Source organism: Muscardinus avellanarius (assembly GCF_963383645.1).
Source record: "Muscardinus avellanarius genome assembly, chromosome: 4".
Taxonomy (NCBI): Eukaryota; Metazoa; Chordata; class Mammalia; order Rodentia; family Gliridae; genus Muscardinus; species Muscardinus avellanarius.
Window position 1 is genome coordinate 70,321,533 of NC_137789.1, and position 26,308 is coordinate 70,347,840.

General features: G+C 39.0%; 1 protein-coding gene across 1 annotated transcript in view; it reads right to left on the bottom strand.

The window, feature by feature from the left end:
* Window positions 1-26,308, bottom strand: part of MCMDC2 (minichromosome maintenance domain containing 2) — a gene marked incomplete at both ends in the record, with an annotated part of 54,412 nt that overhangs the window by 7,625 nt on the left and 20,479 nt on the right. Inside the window, 4 exons of the mRNA XM_080695334.1 lie at window positions 919-1,061; window positions 5,736-5,915; window positions 7,275-7,441; window positions 16,594-16,799. Of these exons, the coding sequence (XP_080551460.1) occupies window positions 919-1,061; window positions 5,736-5,915; window positions 7,275-7,441; window positions 16,594-16,799 (696 nt within the window). The remainder of the gene's footprint in view (window positions 1-918; window positions 1,062-5,735; window positions 5,916-7,274; window positions 7,442-16,593; window positions 16,800-26,308) is intronic.

The window sequence follows — 26,308 nt, forward strand, 5'->3', positions numbered from 1 at the left end:
TGTCTCAGCCTCCACAGTACTGGGGTTACAGGCATGTGCCACCACCACGTCTGGCCCTCCCAGTCCTTCATCTATCTTATTTTATATTGCAATAATAAGAAAATACTGTATTTATATAATTATTTTACTTATGGTCTTGCTTAGAATTTTATTGAGATTATACTTTAATATGTCAAATGAAGTAATGTTCTATCAATAGAGAATTGTATTCAGCTCGGTGCAGTGATGCACGCTTGTAATTCCAGCATTTGGGAGGCTGAGACGGGGGGATCGTGGTTCATGGACAGCCTAAGCTACTTAGTGAAGCCCTTTGCAACTCAGTGAGACCCTATTCAAAAAATAAAGAATAAAATATAGGGCTGGAGGTGCAGCTCAGAGGCAGGATGTGCCTAGATTCCATCCCCAGTTCCACAAAAAAAACCCCACAAGAGAATTGTATAAATTATGGTAAAGCCACATTGCGATATAGTAAAACTGTGATGCAGTTTTGTTAAATAGAATTAATAAAATTAAAATGGGATAATGTCATTCTTTTTGTACATACATGATTATATTTATCACACCCATCTATGTAAAAAGGATATACATTTATATGCTTATATATGCTTAACATATTAACATAAAGTGGTAGATATGCTAAACATATAAAAAACTCCAAATAACTTGCATTTGAATTTTGTGCATTTTTCTCATACACATATAAGAAATATAAAAGTAATTTAGTGAAAAGAAGTGTTAGTAGTTCAAATTATTAGAGCTAAAAATATAACAATAGAAATTATTAAGCTATCTTAAATTCTTTTGGGACAAGGTAAATTATAAACCAGCAAACCACTAACCATACACAGAAACAAGTGAAATAGATAAGGTAACTAAACACACCAAATCACTACTGTCTTTACCATCTTGAATACCTACAAGTATTTTAATGCAGATGCTGACAGTTTTGATCCACATATAAAGTCTGTTCTGATTCTGCGACTTGCTAGATAATAGCCATGAATCATTCTTTCTGCCTCCACACTGAATTCTATATCCAAGTTCTTTGCAAAAGCCAGTAGCTATGTTAAAATGTGAAAAAATTAAGAGATTTAAGTTTTATTATAGAATCTATAAAAAAAGTACAAAGTATCTCATTAGTATCTTATTTTTAAGAGTTTTCATAGTTTACAAATTGAATAAACATCTCTGGAGGTCACTGAGCGCTTCCATACTTGTAATCCCAGTAGTTAAGAAGCTGAGACAGGAGGATCACAGGTTCAAGGACAACCTTAGCAAGTAGTGAGACTCACCAACCTACTGATCCTGTTTCCAAATAAATAAAATCAGGCTGAAGGTGTAGCTCAAAGGTAGAATGCCTCTGGATTCAACCCCCAATAATACACACACACACACACACACACACACACACACACACACACACACACTTGCAAAGAATATTAAAGTTTACCTAGAATAATCTCCTCCCTTGCAGTGCAGAAATATTCTGTATAACATGGATTTGAATGACTAGCTCATCTTTGCTTCCAGTGAAAGTAAGGCTGTCAGAAGTTCATTTCTCTTTTGAATAACTTTAATTCTTCCACAGTTTATTTCCTCATAACTTAATTTCATAGGCTCTAGAGCTAGTTGCCCTCCTAACTTTCCTTCCTTCCTTTTAAAAAACACTTAACTGAGCCGGGCGTGGTGGCGCACGCTTGTAATCCCCGTGCTTGGGAGGCGGAGACAGGAGGATCACACGGGTTCGAAGCCAGCCTCAGCTACTTAGTGAGGCTTTCAGCAACTTAGTGAGACCCTGTTTCCAAATAAAATATAAAAAAGGTCTGGGAGTATAGCCCGGAGGTAGAAAGCCTCTAGGTTCCATCCCCAGTCCCACCAAAAAATAATAAATAAATAAATAAATAAAAAATAAAAAACACTTAACTGAAGCGGGGCATGGTGGCGCACAATAGTAATACCAGCATTCTGGAGGCTGAGACTGGAGAATCGCGGTTTGCAGACAGCCCCAGCTACTTAGTGAGACCCTCTGCAACTTAGTGAAACCTTGTTTCAAAATAAAGAATAAAAAACAGGGCAGGGGGTGTAGCTCGGAGGTTGAATGCCCCTGGGTTCCATCCCCAGACCCGCGCAAAAACAAAACAAAACAAAAAAACCCACTTAATGGAACACTTGCAATGAAAAAGGCATATTGTATCAACTGCTAATAAGATGGGCCCTAAAAATACAGGAAGATTTGGATAGAGAATAATTCTACAACACAATTTACCATTGTTTTCTGAGTGCTGTGCTTATTTATTTATTTATTTATTTATTTATTTATTTTTGTGGTACTGGGGATGGAACCCAGGGGCATTCTAACTCTGAGCTACACCCCAATTATTATTATTATTATTATTATTATTATTATTATTATTATTATTAATGGTACTGGAGTTCCTGGAAACCCTTCTACCTCTGGGCTACACTCCCAGACCTGTTTTATATTTTTATTTGGAAACAGAGTCTCTTAAGCCAGAGAGGCGTGATACTTCTGTCTCTGCCTCCCAAGCCCGGGGATTACAAGCGTGTGCCACCACGCCCGGCCTTATTTTTATTCTTTACTTGGAAACGGGGTCTCACTAAGTTGCTGAGAGCCTCACTAAGTAGCTGAGGCTGGCTATGAACCTGCGTGATGCTCCTGTCTCAGCCTCCCAAGTACTGGGATTTCAAGTGTGCACTACCACACCCAGCTCCAACCTCAGTAATTAAAAAAAAAAAAAAAAAAAACCCAAAAACCAATAAAAGCTGGGCATGGTGGGACCTTGTTTCAAAATAAAGAATAAAAAATAGGGGAGCTGGGTATGTTGGCACATGCTTGTAATCCCAGCATTCAGGAGGCTGAGACTGGAGGATCACGGTTCACAGACAGCCTCAGCTCTGTAATTTAATGAGACCCTGTTTCAAAATAAAGAATAAAAAATAGAGGAGGGGTGTAGTTCGGAGTTCGAATGCCCCTGGGTTCCATCCCCAGACCCGCAAAAAGTGGGGAGGGGGGGTGCTGGGGGTGTAGCTCAGAGGTAGAATGCCTTTGGGTTTCATCCCCAAAACCGGAAAACAATTTTTTCTAAAGTTGGCCTGGAACCTGCAATACTCCTATCAGCTTCCCAAGTACTAGGATTACAGGTGTAATATTTTTATCTTAAACATAACCTTTTTTTTTAAAAAAAAAAAAAAAAGGATATGGCACTATCCTGGAATGAACATGTCCTTTTTTTTTTTTTTTTTGACTGATAATATTTCTTACTTGGAAACAGGGTCTCACTAGGTTGCTGTGATCCTCACTAAATTGCTGAGTCTATCTTGAACCCGGGATCCTCCTGCTGTGTGTACCACCACATCTGGTTTCTTCTCATCTTTTACATTCTACACTGATGTTTCATTTCTGAATTCCTAAAATACTTATAGTTTGTACCACTCAGTTTAGCACTCTAAGCTGTTCCTTAATTATTTCATATATCTTGTTTACTCTCAAGTGATTTATTAGTTAAAGAAGAAAGTTTTCTATATCTTTAAGACTAGAAAAGAATAGAAACAGGCAAATTAATGTGAAGTATTCAGCAAATACCTGACTAATAAATCCATAGTTTTATGATTGTTCATTTGCTGTTCAGGGGAAAAAATGGACAAAAGTTTCACTGGGTCATACTTTGTCTATATTTAGTGCCTATATTTATAATTTAGTAATTCTTAGATAATTAATTCTCTTACATACAAAAAACCAGCCACAAAATTTATCATATCATTAACATTCTTTTTAAAATTCTAATCTATATCTACATGAATAAATTATTTCCTTCCTTCTTTCTTTCCTTCCTTCCAACTGAGGATTGAACCTAGGAGCATTCTACCTCTGAGCTACACTACAGTGCTATTTAACTTTTTCTTTTTGGTACTGAAATTAAACCCAGGGGCATTTTACCTCTGAGCTTCAGCTTCAGTCCTATTTTATTTTTTATTTTGAGCAGGGTCTCACTAAGTTGCTGAGGCTGATCTCAAACCTGCAATCCTCCTGTTTCAGCCTCCTAAGTACTGGGATTACAAATATGTGCCACCACATTCAGTTAAGAAAAATATTTTTAATAGTCATGAACTTCTACTCCCTAATATCTCCTTTCTTTTATCTGTCCTACCAAATATTTTATGATAGACAGATAATATAGTTTAAAAGGGTTTCAGGCATAAATGCTTGGATGCCTTTATTTTTTATTTTTTAATATTTGTTTATATATTTATTTATTTTTTGCGGGTCTGGGGATGGAACCCAGGGCCATTTGACCTCCAAACTACACCCCTGCTCTATTTTTATTCTTTATTTTGAAACAGGGTCTCACTAAGTAGCTGAGGCTGTCTGTGAACAGTGATCCTCCTGTCTCAGCCCCCCGGATGCTGGGATTACAAGTGTGTACCACCATGCCCAGCTTTTGAATGCCTTTAATAAGCTATGACAGTCATGACTACATTTATATCTTTAGCTCTCAGGTTCTCTGAACATGTTTTCATAATGTAAAGACATTATGGGTTAAATAATCCTAGATATTTCTGGAAGTCAAAACTCTAAAGGCATTCATATAAGGGATAGTCTTTTGAATAGTCCCCCCCCACCCCCCTTTGGTACTGGGAGTTGAACCCAGGGCCATTCTACCTTGAACTACACCCCCAGTCCTATTTTTTATTCTTTATTTTGAAACAGTGTCTCACTAAGTTGCAGAGGGCCTAAATAGATGAGGCTAGCTGTGAATCTCCATCTTCTGTCTCAGCCTCCCAAGTACTCCGATTACAAACATGAGCCATCACACTCAGTTCTGAATAGTTTTTAAAATGTAAATAACTGTATCTGTATAGACTATCACAATTTTAATAGAATATTTTATTCTGGTTTTCTCTTCACTGACATTCCTTAAGCTATAGTGAATTTTTTTATACTACTGGGGATTGAACCCAGTGGTATTCTACCTTTGAGATACACGCCAACCCTATTTTTTATGTTTTATTTTGAAACAGTCTCACTACATTGCTGAAGGCCTTTTTAGGTTGCTGAAGCTTGTCAGGAACCTGTGCTCCTCTTGTCTCAATCTCCCAAGTACTGGGATTACAAATGTGCACCACCACACCCTGCTAAACTATGCTGATTTGGACAGTGAAACAAAGAATAAATTCAATATTATAGACATATTTTTTGACACAGGGTCTCATTATGTTGCTCAGGTCGGTCTCAAACTCGTGATCCTCCTGCTTTAGTCTTTTCAGTAGCTGGGATTACAAGAAGTTGTGTCACTCAGTTTAAATTTAATATTTTATTTTATTTTATTTTGAAGTACTGGGGATGGAACCCAGGGGCATTGTACCTCTGAGCTATACCTCCAGCCATAGTTTTTAGTTTTGTTTTTACTTTTGAAACAGAGTCTCACTGAGTTGCAAAGGGACTTGCTAAGTAGCTGAGGCTGTCCGCAAACTGTGATCCTCCATGCCACTATACCGGCTCCTAAATTCAATATTTTAATATCCATTTTCTTACATAGGTGTTTATTTAATTATAATCCTAAATAATTTCTATACAATGTTCTTAAAATGTTTAACACCTGAAAGTAAGTTGGAATAAAAATCCTATATGAAGAAAATTGAATGCTCAGAGACTTCTATTTAAATTGAGAAATATTAACATAGGCATTCTAGGTAAGCATCATATCTACCTTTACCTTTTCAAAATCTTCAGTTGTGAACTCTTTAGAGGCTAAATAAAAGAGCCCATTAGGATCAATGGCTTTCTTCAAAGTGTGTTGCACAGTAGAAAGAAGTGGATGGCAAGGAGATGATTCATTACAGTTAATCAATAATCCAAAGGCCTCCACAAGGTTAGCTGAAATCAAACTGCAATCCTACATCAAACCAAAAGGAAATAGGTAAATAGTAAGCTCTGGAATTTCCACAATTTAGAAATAATTTACTATATATTAGTCATATCATTTATTATTAAAGCATTATTTTATTATTAATTATAATTTAAAGCAGTATTTGAATAGCCTGGGAACTTGTAGAGAACTCTTACTTGGCTATTTTCTTACACATTATTAAAGATTCCCCAACTAGGAATTCAAAAAGAAATTTCTACTGAGCAGACATCTGATTTGCAGGACTAAAATACACTAAAAATGTCAGGGCTGCAGATGTAGCTCAGTCATAGGGTACTTGACTAGCACGCATGAGGTTCTGGGCTCCATCCCTAGTATTACATAAGTAAATAAGTAAAACACTTAAACAACTAGGTTATTTATTTATTTTGTGGTACTGGGGATTTAACCTAGAGGGATTTTTCCTCCAAGTTATACCCCCATCCCATTTTTTTTTTCTTATTTGGAAGCAGGGTCTCGCTAAATTGCTGAGGCTGGCTTTAAATTGGCGACTCTCCTGTATCAGCCTCCCACCTACTGGAATTACAAGCATGAACCACCATGCCCAGCTTGGGTTATTGTTAAGTTGTTGTGAAAATATAAAAATAGGTTAATAACAAAGGATTACGGTTCCTGGACAGCCTCAGCTACTTAGTGAGGCCCTCTGCAACTTAGTGAGACCCTGTTTCAAAATAAAGAATAAAAAATTAGGGCTAGAGGGTATAGCTTGGAGATAGAATGCCCCTGCGTTCCATCTTCAGTACCAAAAAAGAAAAACTGATTAATAACAAAATGGGTTAATAAACAAGAACATAAAGACATAATAAAAATTTGTGACATTAAATTTTTGAGAGCTGGGCATGGTGGCACATGCTTGTAATCCCAGTACTTGGGAGGCTGAGACAGGAGAATTGCAGTTTTGAGGCCAGCCTCAGTAACTTAGTGAGGCCCTGTTTCAAAATAAAGAATAAAGCCAGGCATAGTGGCGCATGCTTGTAATCCCAGTGCTTGGGAGGGATTGCACAGGTTCAAAGCCAGCTTCAGCTACTTAGTGAGGTTCTCAGTAACTTAGTGAGACCCTGATTCCAAATAAAGTATAAAATAGGTCTGGAAGTAGAGCCTGGAGGAAGAAAGCCCTTGGTTTCCACCCCAGTACCACACACACACACACACACACACACACACACACACACACACGAATAAAAATAGGGCTGGGAGTGTGGCTCATAGGTAGAGTACCTCTGGGTTCCATCCTCAGTATCATGAAAGGAAGGAAGGGAGGGAGGAAGGAAAGCAGAAGGAAGAAAATCCTTGAACAACACTCAGGATAAGACAAACATGCCTTACCATCTGGCCAATTAGAGCATTGTTTTTCTGTGTGCTTCTCCTTGAAGATGACTCCATATCAACAAAAGACCAAAAACTGCACTGAACTGAAAAAGTCATCTGTTGATCAATATCATCCCCAAACCTCTTTCCTGGGATGTATACTGTAGTGCTTCTGCTCTCCAGAACTAAGTCAGAAGACATTATCCATTTGTTATTTAAGTTAATTTTAGTGTATATATCTACAAATTGATACCAATATATTATATAAAAATTTGTCAAAATTTCATAGTGTATCCTGACTTGAATAGAATCACAGTCCATAGCATGTAGCTGGAATTGTGGTTGGACATCTGAGAGGAGTAGGCAGAGGTCTAGGAGACTAGTCAAATAGTGCAGGTTTACAAGTAAGCTGAAATTAAATGATGTCTTTTACGTGGGAAAAAATTATAGAAAGTGTTCAGATCATGTGGGAGGGAGTATGAGAGGAAAAAACAGAAAATACCAACAATAATGATTGAAAGTATATTGCAAATTCCACATATTCAAAACAAAATCCATAATCTGCCCCCCTCTCTCCATGGTTCTTGTTCATTATTCACAGTTAGTGATATACCATCCACCCACTTAAAACCCAAACAAAATGACAATGTAAAGGCACTTGGGAGACTGAGGCAGGAGGATTGCAATTTAGTAAGACTGTTTCCAAATAAAAAATGAAAAGGCCTGGGGGTGTAGCTCAGAGGTAGAGTGCCACTGGGTTCAACCCCCTGTACCCTGTTCCCCTAAGAGCAAAATAAGTAACTAATAATTGAATAAATAATAATAAATTAATAATTGAATAAATAAACAATTGAATAAATAAAATATATAACCATCCTATTCTCCTTTCTATCCTTCCTTCACCTTTATAACCAATTTGGATTTAACACTGCTCCTAGGATTCTACCTTTGAAGTGTTTTCTAATTGACTTTCTTTTCATTCATGATAATGGCATTTTGCATCCATGTTTAGCTTTCTCTTAGATCACGGGGTAACTGTATATTTAATTTTATAGAAACTGAAAGGGCAGTTTTCAAAATGTCTTTACCAGCCGGGCGTGGTGGCGCACGCTTGTAATCCCTGCTTGGGAGGCAGAGACAGGAGGATTGCGCAGGTTCGAAGCCAGCTATGCTGGCTTAAGAGACCCTGTTTCCAAATAAAAAAGTGTATAATAGGTCTGGGAGTGTAGCCCGGAGGTAGAAGGGTTTCCAGGAACCCCAGTACCACCAAAAAAAAAAAAAAGTCTTTACCATTTGATACTCCCACCAACAATATATGAGAATCCAGAATCTCCACATCCTCAATAACATTTTTTATTGTCAATTTTTTAATTTTTACCATTGTAATAGGCAAGGCCAGTTACATAGTTCATGGGGCCCAATGTAAAACAAAATCTAAGTCTCTTGTTAAAATAATAAGAAAAATATTACTGTTAAATACTAATATACAAAGCTTTTTCCTTAAAAAAAAACAATAACTTTCAAACAAGGCATGGTGACATACACCTGTAATCCCAGTATTGGGGAGGTCAAGACAGGAAGATAGCAGGTTCCCTGCCACTCTCAGCAACTTATCAAGACCCTCCTCAGCAATTTAGTAGACCCTGTTTTAAAATAAAAATAAAATAGGGCTGGGGGTATAGCTCAGAGGTGGAATGCCCCTGGGTTCAATCCCCAGTGCCACAAAAATATTTTATTACATATAAAATATAATAAGAGTGATGTAGAGAAACTATATTCATCATGCATTACTGGTGGGAATATAGACTGGTGTGGTTCCTGTGAAAATCAGTTAATAGCTCCTCAAAAAGTTAGATGTTAAAAAAAAAGTTAGATGTTAGCCAGGCGTGGTGGCGCACACTTGTAATCCCAGCATTTGGGAGGCCGAGACAGGAGGACTGCAGTTAGAGGACAGCCTCAGCTACTACTTAGTGAAGCCCTTTGCAATTCAGTGAGTCCTTGTTTCAAAATAAAGACTAAAAAAATAGGGCTTGGGGGTGTCTTTCAGAGATAGAATGCCCCTGGGTTCCAACCTTACCCCTGCAAAAAAAAAAAAGAAAAAAAAAGTTAGATGTTGAATTACCTTCCACTACTAGTTATATGCCCAAGAGAATTGAAAGCAGAGATTCAAATAAACACTTGTACACCAAGTTTCATAGCAGAATTATTCACAGATATCAAAAAGTAGAAAAAATAAAGTGTCCATTAACAAGTGAATAGATTTTTTAAAGTGATGTGTGTGTGTGTGTGTGTGTGTGTGTGTGTGTGTGTAATACTACTCAGCTATAAAAATGGATGAAATTCTAGCCGGGCATGGTGGCGCACGCTTGTAATCCCAGTGCTTGGGAGGCTGAGACAGGAGGATCGCGCAGGTTCGAAGCCAGCCTCAGCTGGTTTAAAAGACCCTGTTTCCAAATAAAATATAAAATAGGTCTGGGAGTGTAGCCTGGAGGTAGAAGGCCCCTGGGTTCCATTCCCAGTACCACTAAATAAATAAATAAATAAATAAATAAATAAATAAATAAATAAATAAAAATGGATGAAATTCTATTAATAGGCAAGTTCAAGCTGGGCGTGATGGCACATGCTTGTAATCCCAGTACTTGGGAGGCTAAGACAGGAGGATTGCAGGTTCACAGACAGCCTCAGCTACTTAGTGAGACCCTCCGCTACTTAGTGAGACCCTGTTTCAAAAGAAAGAATAAAAAAGAGGGCTCCGGGTATAGCTCAGTAGAATGCCCCTGCGTTCTCTTCCCAGTACCACAAAAAAAAGAATGAAAGAAAGAGAGAGAAAGAGAGAAAGAAAGAAAAGAAAAGAAAGAGAGAGAGAGAGAGAAAGAAAGAAAGAAAGAAAGAAAGAAAGAAAGAAAGAAAGAGGCAAGTTCATAAAGACAGAAAGTAGAATAGAAGTTAACAGGAGCCACGGGTAGGAGAGAATAGAGAGTTACTGTTTATAGTGTTTAATGAATATATAATTCGATTTGGAATGATGAAACAGTTCTAGAAATGTACAATAGTGATGGTAACAAAATATTGTGAATGCACTTACTGCCACTGAATCATATACTTAAAAACGGTCAAAGAGCTGGACCTTGTGGCACACACACTTGTAATCCCAGTACTTGGGAGGCTAAGGAGGATCTTGGGTTCCTGGACAGCCTCAGTTACTTAGTGAGGCCCTCTGCAACTTAGTGAGACCTTGTTTCAAGAATAAAAAAATAAGGCTGGGGGGGAGGATGTAGCTTGGAGGTAGAATGCCCCTGGGTTTTATCCCCAGTACTAAAAAAAACAACAAACCCAAACAAACAACAACAAAACAAAAACAAAAAAACCCCAAACAAACAAACAAAAAAAAGGTCAAAGTGGCACATTTTATTTTATGTGTTATTTTATTTTAATAAAAGAAGGAAATGAGCCATAATCCCAGTACTTGGGAGGCTGAAACAGGGGTATCACAGGTTTGAAGTCAGCCTTAGCAGCAACTTAGTAAGAACCTGTTTCAAAATAAAAAATAAAAAGAGGCCAGAGTATATCTTGGAGGTAGAATGCCTCTCAGTTCAATCTCTAGTACCCCCCACCAAAAAAAAAAGGAATGAAGTACTGGTACATGCTATATCATGGGCAAAACTTGATAACACGCTCAATGAAAAGAGACAGTTACAAAACCCGCGTATAGTATGATTTCATTTATATGAAATATACAGAACAGGCAAATTCATAGAAACAAAAGGCAAGTTTGGGAAATGGAAGACATGGTCTCCTAGGGACTGTTAGTGGCCTCTTTTTTACGCAGTTGAAAATGTGTTGATCTGGAGTATCCAAGTGAGAATCGATTTTGTGCTATGGAAGCTGTGCAGTGACTGTAAATGCTATAAGATATAGGGTGGCAAGGTACTATGCATAGATGTTTCCTCTGCTCATGCTTAAGCTCCACCATCTCACTCAACTTCCTTGTAAACACAAGTTCAAAGATAAAGTCATTAAAAATTTTAAGAGGCTTCCAAACCCGGGTGTGGTGGTGCATGCTTATAACCCCAGCATTTGAGAGGTTAAGACAGGAGAATCTTGGTTAGCTGACAGCCTCAGCTACTTAGTGATGCCCTTTGCAACTCAGTGAGACTCTGTTTCAAAATAAAATATAAAAAAGAGGGCTGGGGGTGTAGCCCAGAGGTAGAATGCCCTGGGTTCCATCCCCAGTACTGCAAAGCAAAACAAAACAAACAAAACCCCCAAAACTGAGGAGTTTTCCAGGTGTGGTGGCATACACTGACACTTGGGAGGCTGAAACTGGAGGATCTCAGGTAGAAGACCAGCCTCAGTAATTTAGTGAGAACTTTTTGTGGTGCATGCTTGTGATCCCCATTACCTGGGAGGCTGAGATAGGAGGATTGCAGGTTCGAGGACAGCCTCGGAGAGTAGTGAGACTCTCATCAACTTAGCAAGATCCTGTTTCAAAATAAAAAATAAAATAGGGCTGTGGTATATAGCTTGGAGGTAGAATGCCCCTAGGTTCGATCCCTAGTGCCACAAAATGATAAATAAATAAATAAATAAATAAATAAATAAATATTGATGAGATGAAGCAGAGTCTTCTCTCTTTCCCTACCTTTTCTTTCATTTTCTGTTCTTTTTTCTTTCTTTCTCATGGTGTGTGTGTGTGTGTGTGTGTGTGTGTGTGTGTGTGTGTGTGTGATCCTATGGATTAAGTCCATGGGAGCTCTACCTCTATGCTACATGCCAGCCCTTTTTATTTTATTTTGAGACAGGGCCTCACTAAGTTGCCCAGGCTGGCCTCGAACTTGTGATCCTCCTGCCTTAGCTTCCCAAACACTTGGAATTACAGGTGTGGACCACTGTGCCTGGCTGATAGCATACTTTTTAATTCAATTCCATGCTCTTTAGAGGGAGCTACTTGTTCCATGTTCTGCTCATGAGTATTTGTATTTCATGGAGGTTATTGTTTTTGTTTCCTTAATGATGACTGATGCTTAACACATTTTCATGCGTTTATTGGTTATCTTGTCTATCTTACTTTGTAAAGTCACTATGCAAATCTACCTATTTTTTTTGCTAGGTTCTTTTTATTTATTTTTTTTATTTTTTTATTTTTTATTTTTTGCAGTACTGGGATGGAACCCAGGGGCTTTCTACTCCCCGCCACCCCATACACTCCCAGACCTATTTTATATTTTATTTGGAAACAGGGTCTCACTAAGTTGCTGAGAGCTTCACTAAGTAGCTGAGGCTGGCTTCAAACCTGCGCTATCCTCCTGTATCAGCCTCCCAAGTGCTGGGATTACAAGTGTGCACCACCATGCCTAGCTTGCTAGGTTCTTTTTAAATTATTTGTTTTGGTGCTGGGGATGGAACCTAGGACTTCACTCATGTTAAACATGCACTGTATTACTGAGCCCAAAGGTTTCTTTTTATTTTAAATTATTGGCTTAAATTAATTGTTTCTATGATTATATATATATATATATATATATATATATATATAGTCTCCTATGTAAAACCTATCTATTGTTGAGGCCAGCCTCAGCAACTTAGCAAGATCCTCTTTTCTTCTTTCCATTCTTCTTTTTTTTTTTTTTTTTTGGTGGAACTGGGGTTCCTGGAAGCCCTTCTATTTCCGGGCTACACTCCCAGACCTATGTTTATACTTTTTAAATTCGGAAACAGGGTCTCCTAAACCAGCAGGGCTGACTTCGAACCTGTGCGGTCCTCCTGTCTCCGCGGGGGATTACAAGCCTGTGCCACCACGCCCGGCTCTTTCTTTCTTTTTTATTTTTGCAGTACCGAGAGGTGAATCCAGGCACATTCTACCACCAAGCTACCACCCCCAACCCCCACCCCCAGTCCTATTTTTATTCTTTATTTTGAAACAGGGTCTCACTAAGTTGCGGAGGGCCTCACTAAGTAGCTGAAGCTGGCTGAAAACCAGCCATCCTTCTGTCTCAGCCTCCCATGTGCCAGTACACCAAGGTGCAAGACTATTTCAAAATAAAAAATAAGCTTGGTGTGGTGGTTGCATGCCTTGTAATCTCAGTACTTGGGAGGCTGAAACAGAAGGTTCGCAGGTTGTTGGGCAGCCTCAGCAGTTTATGATAGGGCCTCCACAACGTAGTGAAAATCTGATTCAAAATTAAAAAAAAAAATAGGGCTGGGAGTATAGCTCAGAGGTAGAATGACCCTGTGTTCAATCCCCAGTACCACAAAAATAAATAAAATGAATGAATAAATAATAAATAAGGGCTGGGGTGAATATATATACGTATATGTGTATATATACACGTATGTATATGTGTATATATATGTATGTGTGTGCATATATATACACTTATATATACATATATGTGTGTGTATATATATATGTATACACACACACACACAGACACACACACACATTCTTTTCTTTTTCTTTTTGTGTGTGTGTGTGTGTTTACTGGATATGAACCCAGGGACATTTTACCACTGAGCTATACCCCAGTCTTTTTTATTTCTTATTTTCAAACAAAATCTTGCTAAATTACCACTGGCCTCAAACCTGAAATTCTCTTGTCTTAGCCTCCCAAATACTGGGATTACAGGTATGCACCACCACATCTAGCTAGATATTCGTGTTTTTAATACTTTCATGGGTGCATTTTATTTATTTGTTTATTTATTTATTTATTTTGCAGTGCTGGAGATGAAACCCAGGGGCATTCTACCTCTGAACTACACCCCAGCCCTATTTTTTTTTTTTTAGTGTTTTTATTTTTGAAACAGGGTCTCACTGAGTTGCAAAGGGCCTTGCTAAGTACCTGAGGCTGTCCATGAACTGTGATCCTTTGGTCTCAGCCTTCTAAATGCTGGGGTTACAAGCATGTACTACTACGTCTGGCTCTCATTATAATTATATATCACAGTGAGATCCAAAGTGATATAAAATGCATGCACACAGCACTTGGTGCATTGCCCTCTGTATGCCAGCTCACTCCTCCTTCCTCCCTCCCCACATGTTAGTGAGATTGTTAGTGAAACATTCACAAGTGGACATAACCTTATTTGAACTGCTTTCTTCCTCACGCCACGTTTCTCCCCTCCCCATTTCCCTCTCCCAAACACCCTTTACTATTCTCTCCTAGCTTGACTGAAGTCCTTTTTGTTTTCTATTTTCTCTCTAGCTTTCTTCCACATATGAGAGAAAACACATGACCCTTGAGTTTCTGAGACTTATGTAGCATAATATTCTTTAGTTCTACTCATTTTCCTGCAAGTGATATAATTTTATTTTTTATGACTAAGGAAAATTCCATTGTGTGTATATACCACATTTTCTTTATCCATTCATTTGTTGACAGATACCTGAGTTGGCTCCATAATTTGGCTATTGTGAATGGTGCTTCTGTATGGGTATGCATGTATCATAATAGTATTCTAAGATGGGCTTGGTGGCGTACGCTTGTAATCCCAGTATTTGGGAGGCTGAGACAGGAGAAACCGGGTTCACAGACAGCCTTAGCTACTTAGTGAGGGCATCCGCAACTTAGTGAGACCCTGTTTCAAAATAAAAAATAAAAAATTGGGCTGGGGCTATAGCTCAGAGGTAGAATAAACCTGGGTTCAATCCCCAGCACCACACACACACACAAATAGTATTCTCACTTTAATTCTTTAGGAATGATACTGAGGAGTAGTATCATTAGGTCATATGGCAGTTCCATTCCTAGTCATTTGAAGAACCTTCATACTGATCTCCATAGTGATTGATTGCACTAATTTACAATCTCACCAACAGTATGTAGGAGTTCCTATTTCTGCCTTGCATGGTGGTACATGCCTGCAATCCCAGTACTTGGGAGGCTGAGACAGGAGGATTACAGGTTGGAGACCAGCCTCAGGAATTTAGCAAGACCTTCAGCCACTTAGTGAGATTCTGTTTCAAAACAAACAATAAAATAGACTTGAGGGTATACTTTAGAGGCAGAATGCCCCTTGGAGTCAATCCCCAGTACTCCCTCCCCAAAGACAAAGAATTCCTATTTCCCCACATCCTTGCCAGCTCTTACTGTTTCTTTTCTTTTTTGTGTAGTACTGGGGATGGAACCCAGGGGCATTCTACCTCTGAGCTTGTAGCCCCCAGCCCTATTTCTTAATTCTTTATTTTGAAACAAGGTTGTACTAAGTTGCAGAAAGCCTCAGTAAGTAGCTGAGGCTGGCCAGGAACTGCTATCCTCCTGTCTCAGCCTCCCAAGTACTGGGTTTACAAGTGTGCGCCACCATGCCCAGTTAATAGCCCATTTTGAATTTATTTTTTGTATCAAAATTTTTTAGTTCTTAGCTATTCACATTTTTATTTTTTGCAGGTCTGGGGATGGAACCCAGGGGCATTCAACCTCTGAGCCACACCCCCTGCCATGTATATGTGTGTGTGTGTGTGTGTGTGTGTGTGTGCATATATATATATATATATATATATGTTTATTCTTTATTTTGAAACAGGGCCTCACTCAGTTGCAGAGGGCCTCACTAAGTAGCTGAGGCTGTCTGAGAACTGTGATACTCCAGTCTCAGCCTCCTGTAAACTGGGATTACAAGCGTGTATGTTTTTAATAGGGACTTTCTTTCATTTTTTGTTTTTAACCAGGGATGTTCTACCTCTGACCTATTTTATTTTGAAATAGGGTCTCACTAAATTGGTACTTGCTGGCTTCAACCCTGGGATCATCCTGTCTTAGCCTTCCACGTACTGGGATTACAGGCCTGCATTATAATGCCCAGTTTAATGAGGGTGTGTGTGTGTGTGTGTGTGTGTGTGTGTGTGTGTGTGTGTAGTAATAGTAGTAGTAGCAGTAGCAGTAGCAGTAGTAGTAGTAGTAGTAGTAGTAGTAGTAGTAGTAGGAATTGAACCCAGGGATGTTCTAACTCTGAGCTACACCTCCAGCCTTATTTATTTATTTATTTATTGTTTTGAAACAGGGTCTCACTAGTTTGTTGAGTCTTGCTAAATTGTTGAGGCTGGTCTTGAACCTGTGATCCTCCTGTCTCAGCCTCCCAAGTACTGGGATTACAGGCATGTGCCACCACATCTGGCAAAGGGGACTTTTAATTAAAGCAATTAAATTTACACATTAAACTCCTATTTTTACTTATAAAACTGAGATGAAAAGTAACAGTTAATCTCAACTCCTAAAATATGTGCAATATTTAAATAAATATCAGTCTTAACTTAATATCAATATCAACTTAACTCCTTGTAATTGATAAGAATAGGTTGAACAGGAAAAATTAATTTGATAAAAATATTATTCACCTGATTGAAGTTGTTCCAGTTTATCTTTCTTATGTGAAGCCAAGTTTCCTATAAAGCAGACACCACCTTTAGCTAGCAAAGCACTGCCAGCTTGAATGCTAAATGCTCCAGTTCCATATTTATTTCTGGATAGAGTAGGAAAAATTTCAGTAGCGACTGGATGATGTATGCCACGGGGAAAAAGTTTTATGCTAAAACTCAAAAGTCTAGGGAAAAAATAAATTATTCATTACTACCATTTAGTGTTTTATTTCCAGAAACTATAAAGTGTTAACAGCCACACAATTAAATTTGGTTCTGTCTACTAAGCACCTGTGTATACTAAGCTATGCAATAATATACATAAAAATATGAAACTTGGTCCTAATTTGAATATTTCACAACCTAAAGAGATATAAAATAAAATAACATACAATGTGATAGGTACTAAAATATTGTCATGAGAACACCCATAAGTGAGTATTATGTCTTCCTGGAAATGAGTCAGAGAAAGCTAGAGTGACAACATTTGAATTGGGCCATTCTCTTTTTATGGATTGCTTTCTTTGCATATCCAGAATTTTTACACTAGGCTTGCCAATGTTCCATCATGATTATTCTGGCTGCTTTTGTATCCTGGCAACTCTTGACACACCCTTTGGGTTTCTAACTTCTTTGCTAATTGCCTCAATCTCTTCATTTCTCAAATTCAAATTATAATGAAGGAATATTACTATCTTTCTTTAGCTTAAAATCCTTGCCACAAAAATAATAGCTTGCTGATGCAATAAACTATAATGAGGGGATAAATACTTGCAATGCAAAAGAGGCTAAGAGAGTATCCCTTAGACATGGATAGGCAGATGCTATAAAATATGTCTAGTGTATGTGCCATGCCAAAGAATCTGAACATTAGTTTGAGAATACATAAAATAAAGGAATTATTTTTAGAAAGGAACTTTACAAGTCCATCAGGCAGTGATTCTCTGCCTTTTTTTTTTTTTTTTTTTTTTTAGTGGTATTGGGGATGAAACCCAGGGGTTTTCTACCTCCAGGCTGCCCTCCCGGACCTATTTTATATTTTACTTGGAAACAGAGTCTCACTAAGTTGCTGGGAGCCTCACTAAGTAATTGAGGATGGCTTCAAACATATACAATCCTCCTGTCTTGGCCTCCCAAGTCCTGGGATTGCAAGCCTTTGCCACCACGTCTGGTTGCTCTCTACCGTATATAACCACCTGAAGGCCGGGCGTGGTGGCAAACAAAAAGGACTTCAGTCAAGCTAGGAGAGAATAGTAAAGGGTGTTTGGGAGAGGGAAATGGGGAGGGGAGAAATGTGGCATGAGGAAGAAAGCAGTTCAAATAAGGTTATGTCCACTTGTGAATGTTTCACTAACAATCTCACTAACATGTGGGGAGGGAGGAAGGAGGAGTGAGCTGGCATACAGAGGGCAATGCACCAAGTGCTGTGTGCATGCATTTTATATCACTTCAGAGGCAGAATGTCCCTTGGAGTCAATCCCCAGTACTCCCTCCCCAAAGACAAAGAATTCCTATTTTCCCACATCCTTGCCAGCTCTTATTGTTTCTTTTCTTTTTTTGTGTGTGGTACCATTAAAAAAAAAAATAGGGCTAGGGGTGTAGCTCAAAGGTAGAATGCCTGGGTTCCATCCCCAGTACTGAAGAAAAAAAAAAAAAACAACATTTAGAAACACACACACACACACACACACACACACACACACACACACATATATATATATATATATTTTTTTTTTTTTTTGGCATGTGTGTGTGTGCACGGGGGTACTGGGGATGGAACCCAGGGGCATTGTACCTCCAAGCCACACCTCCAGCCCTACTGTTTATTCTTTATTTTAAAACAGGGTCTGATTGAGTTGCAAAGGGCCACTAAGTAGCTGAGACTGTCAGAGAACAGAAATTGTCCTGTCTCAGCCTCCCAAATGCTGGGATTACAAGAGTGAGCCACCACACCTGGCTTAAAGTCAATTTAATAAAGCCATATGATAGCTTTATAAAACATTTCAGAAAGAGATTAAAGAAATAAATGGGTATATATGCCATATTAATAGATTGGATACTTAATATTGTTAAGTATTTGGGAAATTTTTGTCCAAAATTTATTTATAAGATAAATGCAGTAGCAATCAAAATCTTTAAAAGGTTTTCTCCAAGCCCTGGGTGGTGGCGCATACTTGTAATCCCAGCTTTTGGGAGGCTGAGACAGGAGGATTGTGGTTCACGGCCTCAGCTACTTAGTGAGGCCCTTTGCAACTCAGTCAGACCCCGTTTCAAAATAAAGAATAAGCTGGACATAGCTGCACACACTTGTCATCTCAGCATTTGGGAGGCTGAGACAGGAGGATCCGAGTTTGCAGAAAACCTCAGCTATTTAGTGAAAGGCCCTCTGCAATTTAGTGAGACTCTGTTTCAAAATAAAGAATAAAAAGTAGGACTAGGGGTGTAGCTTGGAGGTAAAATGTCCCTGGGTTCCATCCCCAGTAATGAAAAAAGAGTTTTCTTCCATTCTGTAGGCTCTCTCTTCATGTTCTTGTTTTCTTTGCTGTGCAGAAATTATTTTATTATTATTATTTTAGTGGTGCTGGAGATTGAACCCAGGGGCATTTTACTTTTTATCTCTGAGCAACACCCCTAGCCTATTATTATTATTATTATTATTATTATTATTATTATTATTATTAGTGGTACTGGGGATGGGAACCCAGGGGCTTTTCTACCTCCGGGCTATACTCCCAGACCTATTTTAAAAATACTTTATTTGGGAACAGGGTCTTAAGTTGCTGCAAGCCTCAACTAAGTAGCTGAGGCTGGCTTTGAACATGTGCAACCCTCCTGTCTCAGCCTCCCAAGCACTGGGATTATAAGTGTGCACCACCACGCCTGGCTGACCCCTAGCCCTATTTAAAACAGGTTCTCCCTAAGTTACTGAGAGTCTCAAAAAGTTGTTGAGGCTAGCTTCAAACCTTAGATTCTCCTGTCTCTAGCTTTTCAAGTATTGGGATTACAGTCATGAACCACCACACATGGCCAGAAGACCCCCCCCCCCCCCAGTACTGGAGATGGAACCCAGGGGCATTCTACCTCAGAGCTACACCCCCAGCCCTATTTTTTATTCTCTAATTTGAAACAGGGTCTCACTGAGTTGCAAAGAGCCTCACTAAGTAGTTGAGGCTGTCCATGAAACATGATCATTCTGTCACAACCTCCCAAATGCTGGGATTACATGCATGCACCACCACACCCGGCTCAGAAGTTTTTTAATTTGATGCCATCCCAGCTTTATTTCCTGGGCTTTAGGGATCTTATTAAGGAAGTCTCTGCCAGTTCCTATATGTTGGAGAGTTAGTCCTATGTTTTCTCCTAGTAATTTCGTAGTTTCTGGTCTAATTTATAGGCCTCTGATTTTATATATATATATATATATATATATATATATATATATATATATATTCATACTACATGTATAGTGTGAATATATACACATATGTATGTAGTGTGCATAGTGTGTATATATATTATATATAGTGTGATTATAATAGTGTATATATAGTGTGTGTGTATATATATATATATATATATACTGTGTATGTGTGTGTGTGTATGTGTGTGTGTGTGTGTGTGTGTGTGTGTGTGTGTGTGTGTTATTGGGGATTGAACCCAGGGGCTTTCTATCTCTGAGCTATATCTCAGTCCTATTTTATTTATTTTGTGGTACTGAGGACTGAACCCAGGAGCATTCTACTTCTGAACTACACCCCGCCCCTCTGTCCATTAATTTATTTTTTGTGATGCTAGGGATTGAATCCAGAGGCATTCTACCTCCAAGCTATACCCCCAGCCCAATTTTTTTATTCTTTATTTTGAAACAGGTCTCACTAAGTTGTGGAGGGCCTCACTATGTAACTGAGGCTGGCCACAAACTTGGATCCTCTTTTCTCAGTCTCCCAAGTACTGGGATAATAAGCATGAGCCACCACACCCTACTAGACCTATTTTGTTTTTTTATTTTGAAATAAGGTCTCACTAAGTTGCTGAGGGTCTTGCTAAATTGCTGAGGATAACCTCAAATTTGTGATCATCTTGTATCAGCCTCCTAAGCACTGGGATTATATTTGTGTGTCACCATGCCCAGACTATTTTATTATTTATTTATTTATTTATTTATTTATTTACTTATTTATTTATTTTGCGGGTCTGGGGATGGAACCCAGGGGCATTCGACCTCCAAACCACAACCCCTGACATATTTTTTTTATTCTTTATTTTTGAAACAGGGTCTCACTAAGTTGCAGAGGAACTCACTAAGTAACTGAGGCTGTCTGGGAACCACGATCCTCGGGTCTCAGCCTCCAAATGCTGGAATTACAAGCATGCGCCACCACGCCCGGCTTATTTTTTATTTTGAAACAGGAACTCGCTAAATTGCTGAGGCTGGTCTTGAACCTGTGATCCTCCTGACTCAACCTCCAATACTGGAATTGCAGGTATGCACCACCTTGGCTGCCTTTCTTTGATATATTCTGAATTGACTTTTATAAAAAGTGAGAGATATAAATCTAGTTTTATTCATCTATATATGGATATTCAATTTTCCTTACACCATTTGTTGAAAAGCTGTTTTTCCTCTAAAATTTTTCGCACATTTGTTATAAGTGTGGAGATTTGTCTCTGTATCTTAGATTCCATTGGTCTGCATCTTTTTATGCTAATATTATGCTGTTTTTACTTCTTTTTGTGTGTGGGTCTGGGGATGGAACCCAGGGGCATTCTATCTCTGAGCTACACCCCTTGCCCTGTTTTTTATTCTTTATTTTGAAACAGGGTCTCACTAAGTTACAGAGTGCCTCACTAAGTAGCTGAGGCTGTCCACAAACCATAAACTGCAATGCTCCCGAATGCTGGGATTACAAGCATGTACCACCATCCCCGGCACAGCTGTGTAGTATAATTTGAAATAAGGATGTGAAGGATGTGTGTGTGTGTGTGTGTGTGTGTGTGTGTGTGTGTGTGTGTGTTACTGGAGATTGAACTCAGGTACATTCTAACTCTAAATTACATCTCCAGCCCTTTTTATTTTTTTATTTTTATTTTTTGGTGGTACTGGGGTTCCTGGAAACCCTTCTACCTCCAGGCTACACTCCCAGACCTATTTTATACTTTTTTATTTTTGGAAAGAGGATCTCTTAAGCCAGCGGGGCTGGCTTCCAACCAGTGCAATCCTCCTGTCTCCGCTTCCCAAGCGCGGGGATTACAGGTGTGTGCCACCACACCCAGCTTATTTTTGTTTTGAAACAAGGTCTTTTACTAGGTTGCTGAGGTTCTAATTACATTTCTGAAGCTGTTCTAAAACCTGTGATTCTCCTGTCTCAGTCTCCCAAGTACTAGGATTTCAGGTGTACACCACCATGCCTTCTAGCTAACTAACAGTTCTTATTGTTCAGAATTGCTTTTGCTATTCTGGTTCTTTTGTTATTTCATATGAATTTTAGGAACAATTTTTCTAGTTCTGTGAAAAATGACATTGGTATTTTGATAGGGATTATACTGAATGTGTAGAATGCTTTTGGTAGTATGGCCATTTTGACAGTATTTATTCTGCCTATTCAAGAACATGGTAGGGACGGGAGTGGTGGCGCATGTTTATAATTCCAGCATTCAGAAGGCTGAGATTGGAGGATCGTAGTTTGCAAATAGTCTCACTACTTAGTGAGGCCCTCTGAAACTTAGTGAGACCCTGTTTCAAAATAAAGAATAAAAAATAGGGCAAGGGGTATATAGCTCAGAGGTCAAATGCCCCTAGGTTCCATCCCCAGACCCACAAAAATTTTGTTGATTTTTACACAAAATTTCTACAGTTGAATTTTTACATAGGAATGAAAAACCATATGCTGGTGAAATGACAGCCTTTTCTTTTTTGAGGGGGGGTTTGGGGATGAAACCAAGGGTATCTGACCTCCGAGCTACACCACCTGCCCTATTTTTTTATTATTTATTTTGAAACAGGTTCTCACTGAGTTGCAGAGGGCCTCACTAAGTAGCTGAGGCTATCTGCGAACCGCGATCCTCCAGTCTCAGCCTTCCGAATGCTGGGATTACAAGCGTGCACCACCACACCTGGCTATGACATCCTCTTCAACAAATGGTGCTGGGAAAAGTGGATACCCCTAGAGAGAAAAATGAAATTAGACTCTAATCTCTCACCCCATACAACAGTCAATTTAAGATGGATCAAAGACCTAAAAAGTAGACCAGAAACTTTTCAATTATTAGAATAAAACACATGACCAACTCTCCAAAATATACATAGGTTCTGGTAAAAACTTCCTAAATAAGATCCCCAAAGCTCAGAAAACAAAACTGAGAATCGATAAATGGGATAACATCAAATTAAAAAGCTTCTGTAGAGCAAAAGATATAAGGGTCTAAAGAGAGCCTACCAAATGGGAGAAAATCTTTGCCAGCTACTCCTCTTATAGAGGACTAATATATAGAATATAGGAAGAACTAAAACAAAATATCAAGAAAAGTAACCCAGTTAAGAATGGGCAATTAGCTGGGTGTGGTGGCACATGCTTGTAATCCCAGCATTCAGGAGGCTGAGACCAGAGGATCACGGTTCACGGACAGCCTCAGCTACTTAGTGAGGGCCTTTGCAACTCAGTGAGACCCTGTTTCAAAAGTAAAAAGACTAAAACATAGGGCTGGGGGTGTATCTCGGAGGCAGTATGCCCCTGGGTTCCATCCCAGTACTACAAAAAAAAAAAAATGAGCAGTTGACTTAAATAAACACTTCTTAAAAGAAGAAATACCAGTGGCCAACAAAAATATGCAAAAAATGGTCATCATCATTAGCAAACAGGGAAATGCAAATCAAATCTACACTGATAATACATCTGACTCCAGTCAGAATCACAATCTTCAAGATACATAGTAACAAATGCTGGCAAGGATGTGGGGAAAAAGGAATACTTACATACTATTGGTGAGAGTGTGAATTAGTACAACCATTAGGGAGATCTGTATGAAATCATCACATGACCCAGCTAAATTACTCCTCAGTATCTTTCCAAAAGAATTGGTTATAACACTATAGTAACACATGCATACCCATGTTTACCCAGCACATGTGTACCCAGCACAATTCATAATAGCTAAGTTATGAAACCAATCTAAATGTCCATAATATGTAAATGGAAAAAGAACATATGGCATATATACACAATGGAGTTTTACTCAGCAATAAAAAACAAAAGTACATCATTTGCAGGAAAATGGATGGAACTAGAAAACACCATGCTATGTGAGATCAGTCAGACTTAGTAAATCATGGGCCACATGTCTTCTCTCATATACAGAAGCTAGAGAGAGAAAAGGAAAGGAAAGGGAGGAGAATGAGGAGAGACCAGTAGAAAAGTGGAAGGGAACTGGGAGAGGGAATAGGGGAAGGGAAAAATGAAGCTTGAGAAAGGAAAAAGACCAAATAACATTGTTTGTATATAAATGTTTCACTACCAATCTCACTAGCATGTACTGGGAAGGAGCACAGAGAGGGGTTGGGGTACAGAAAGAAACACATCAAAAGATGCTGTGTGGGTATATAAATATCAGTTTGAAGCTATGATGCATAACTACAATGCATCAATAAAAGTTTTTTAAAACATGCTTTAAGCCGGGTGGTGTACCCTTGTAATCCCAGTACTTGGGAAGCTGAGAGAGGAGGATCTGGGTTCACATCCAGCTTGGAGACCCTCTGCAACTTAGTGAGATCCTGTTTCAAAATAAAGAGTAGAGCTGGGCGTGGTGGCACACACTTGTAATCCCAGCATTTGGGAGGATGAAACAGGAGGATCACGGTTTGCCGACAGCATCAGCTACTTAATGAGGCCCTTTGAAACTCAGTGAGACCCTGTTTCAAAAAAAAAATAATAATAAGGTAGGGAGTATAGCTGGGGGGGTCGAATGCCCCTGGGTTTCACCACCAGACCCGCAAAAAAATAATACAAAAAAGTAGGGCTGGGAGTCAATCCCCAGAACCAAAAATAAATAAATAAATAAGTAAATAAGTAAATAAATAAATGTAAAAAAGTAAAATTACTTTAAAAAATTTTTTTTTTTGCTGGGCGTGGTGGTGCACACTTGTAATCCCCGCTTGAGAGGCAGAGACAGGAGGATCATGCAGGACCATGCTGGCTTAAGAGACCCTGTTTCAAAAAAAAAAAGTATAAAATAGGTCTGGGAGTATAGCCCGGAGGTAGAAGGGTTTCCTGGAACCCCAGTACCACAAAAAAAAATAAATAAATAAAAATTTTTTTTTTACAGGGCTGGGCATGGCGGCGCACGTTTATAATCACAGCGCTTGGGAGGCTGAGACAGGAGGATTGCACAGGTTCGAAGCCAGTTTCAGCTGCTGAGTGAGGCTCTCATTAACTTAGTGAGACCCTGTTTCCAAATAAAATATAAAATAGAGGTAGAAGGCCTCTGGGTTCCATCCCCAGTACCGCAAAAAAAAAAAAAAAAAAAAAAAAAGGTACTGGGGAATGGAACCCAGGGGCCTTCTACCTCCAAGCTATACCCCAGCCCTATTTTTTATTCTTTATTTTGAAACAGGGTCTCACTGAGTTGCAAAGGGCCTCACTAAATAGCTGAGGCTGGCCGTGAACCCAGATCCTCTTATCTCAGCCTCCCAAATGCTGGGATTATAAGCATGCACTACCAGGCCTGGCTAAAACATGTTTTAGAATGGAAGAAAAATTTTACAGTAATAAATGTGATGACAAAGGGCATGTATCTAGAACAACTCAACTAAAAAATGAAAGAAAAGTTAAGAGAAATATTTCATAAAAGAAGACATATGAGTGGCCAATAAACACAATAGTCACTGGGGAAATACGACTTAGAACCACAAGATACCATATCACATCTACTAGAACAGCTAAAATGAAAGACTAACCACACCAAATGTTGGTGAGAATGGGGACAGATAGAATTATTACATTGTTGGTAGGAATGTAAAATAGAGTAACTACTGTTGAAAACTGTTTGGCAATTTCTTTTTATATGTGTGCTAGGGATTGAACCCACGGGCATTCTACCTCTGAGCTACACCCCAGCCTTATTTTATTTTTTTTATTTATTTGAAACAGGATCTTACTAAGTTGCAGGGGGTCTCCCTAAGATGCTGAGGCTGGCTTGGAAACCTGTGATTCACTTTGTCTCAGCCTCCCAAATAATGGGATTACAAGTGTGTGTCACCATGCCCAGCTTGTCAATTCTTAAAAAGCTAAACTTAAATCTACCTTATGATCTGGGTATTTACTCAAGATAATGAAAACATATGCCTAGAGCTGGGCGTGGTGGCGCATGCTTGTAATCCCAGCATTTGGGAGGCTGAGGCTGAAGGATCGCAGTTTATGGACAGCCTCAGCTACTTAGTGAGGCTCTCTACAACTCAGTGAGACCCAGTTTCAAAATAAAGAATAAAAAATAGGGCAGGGGGTGTAGCTCGTTCGTAGGTAGAATGCCCCCCTGGGTTCCATCCCCAGACCCGCAAAGAGAGAGAGAGAGAGAGAGAGAGAGAGAGAGAGAGAGAGAGAGAGAGAGAGAGAGAGAGAACACGTCTAAACTGGGAGTGGTGGCACAGGCCTTTAATTCTAGTACTTGGAAGACTGAGACAGTAGGATCACAGGTTTGAGGA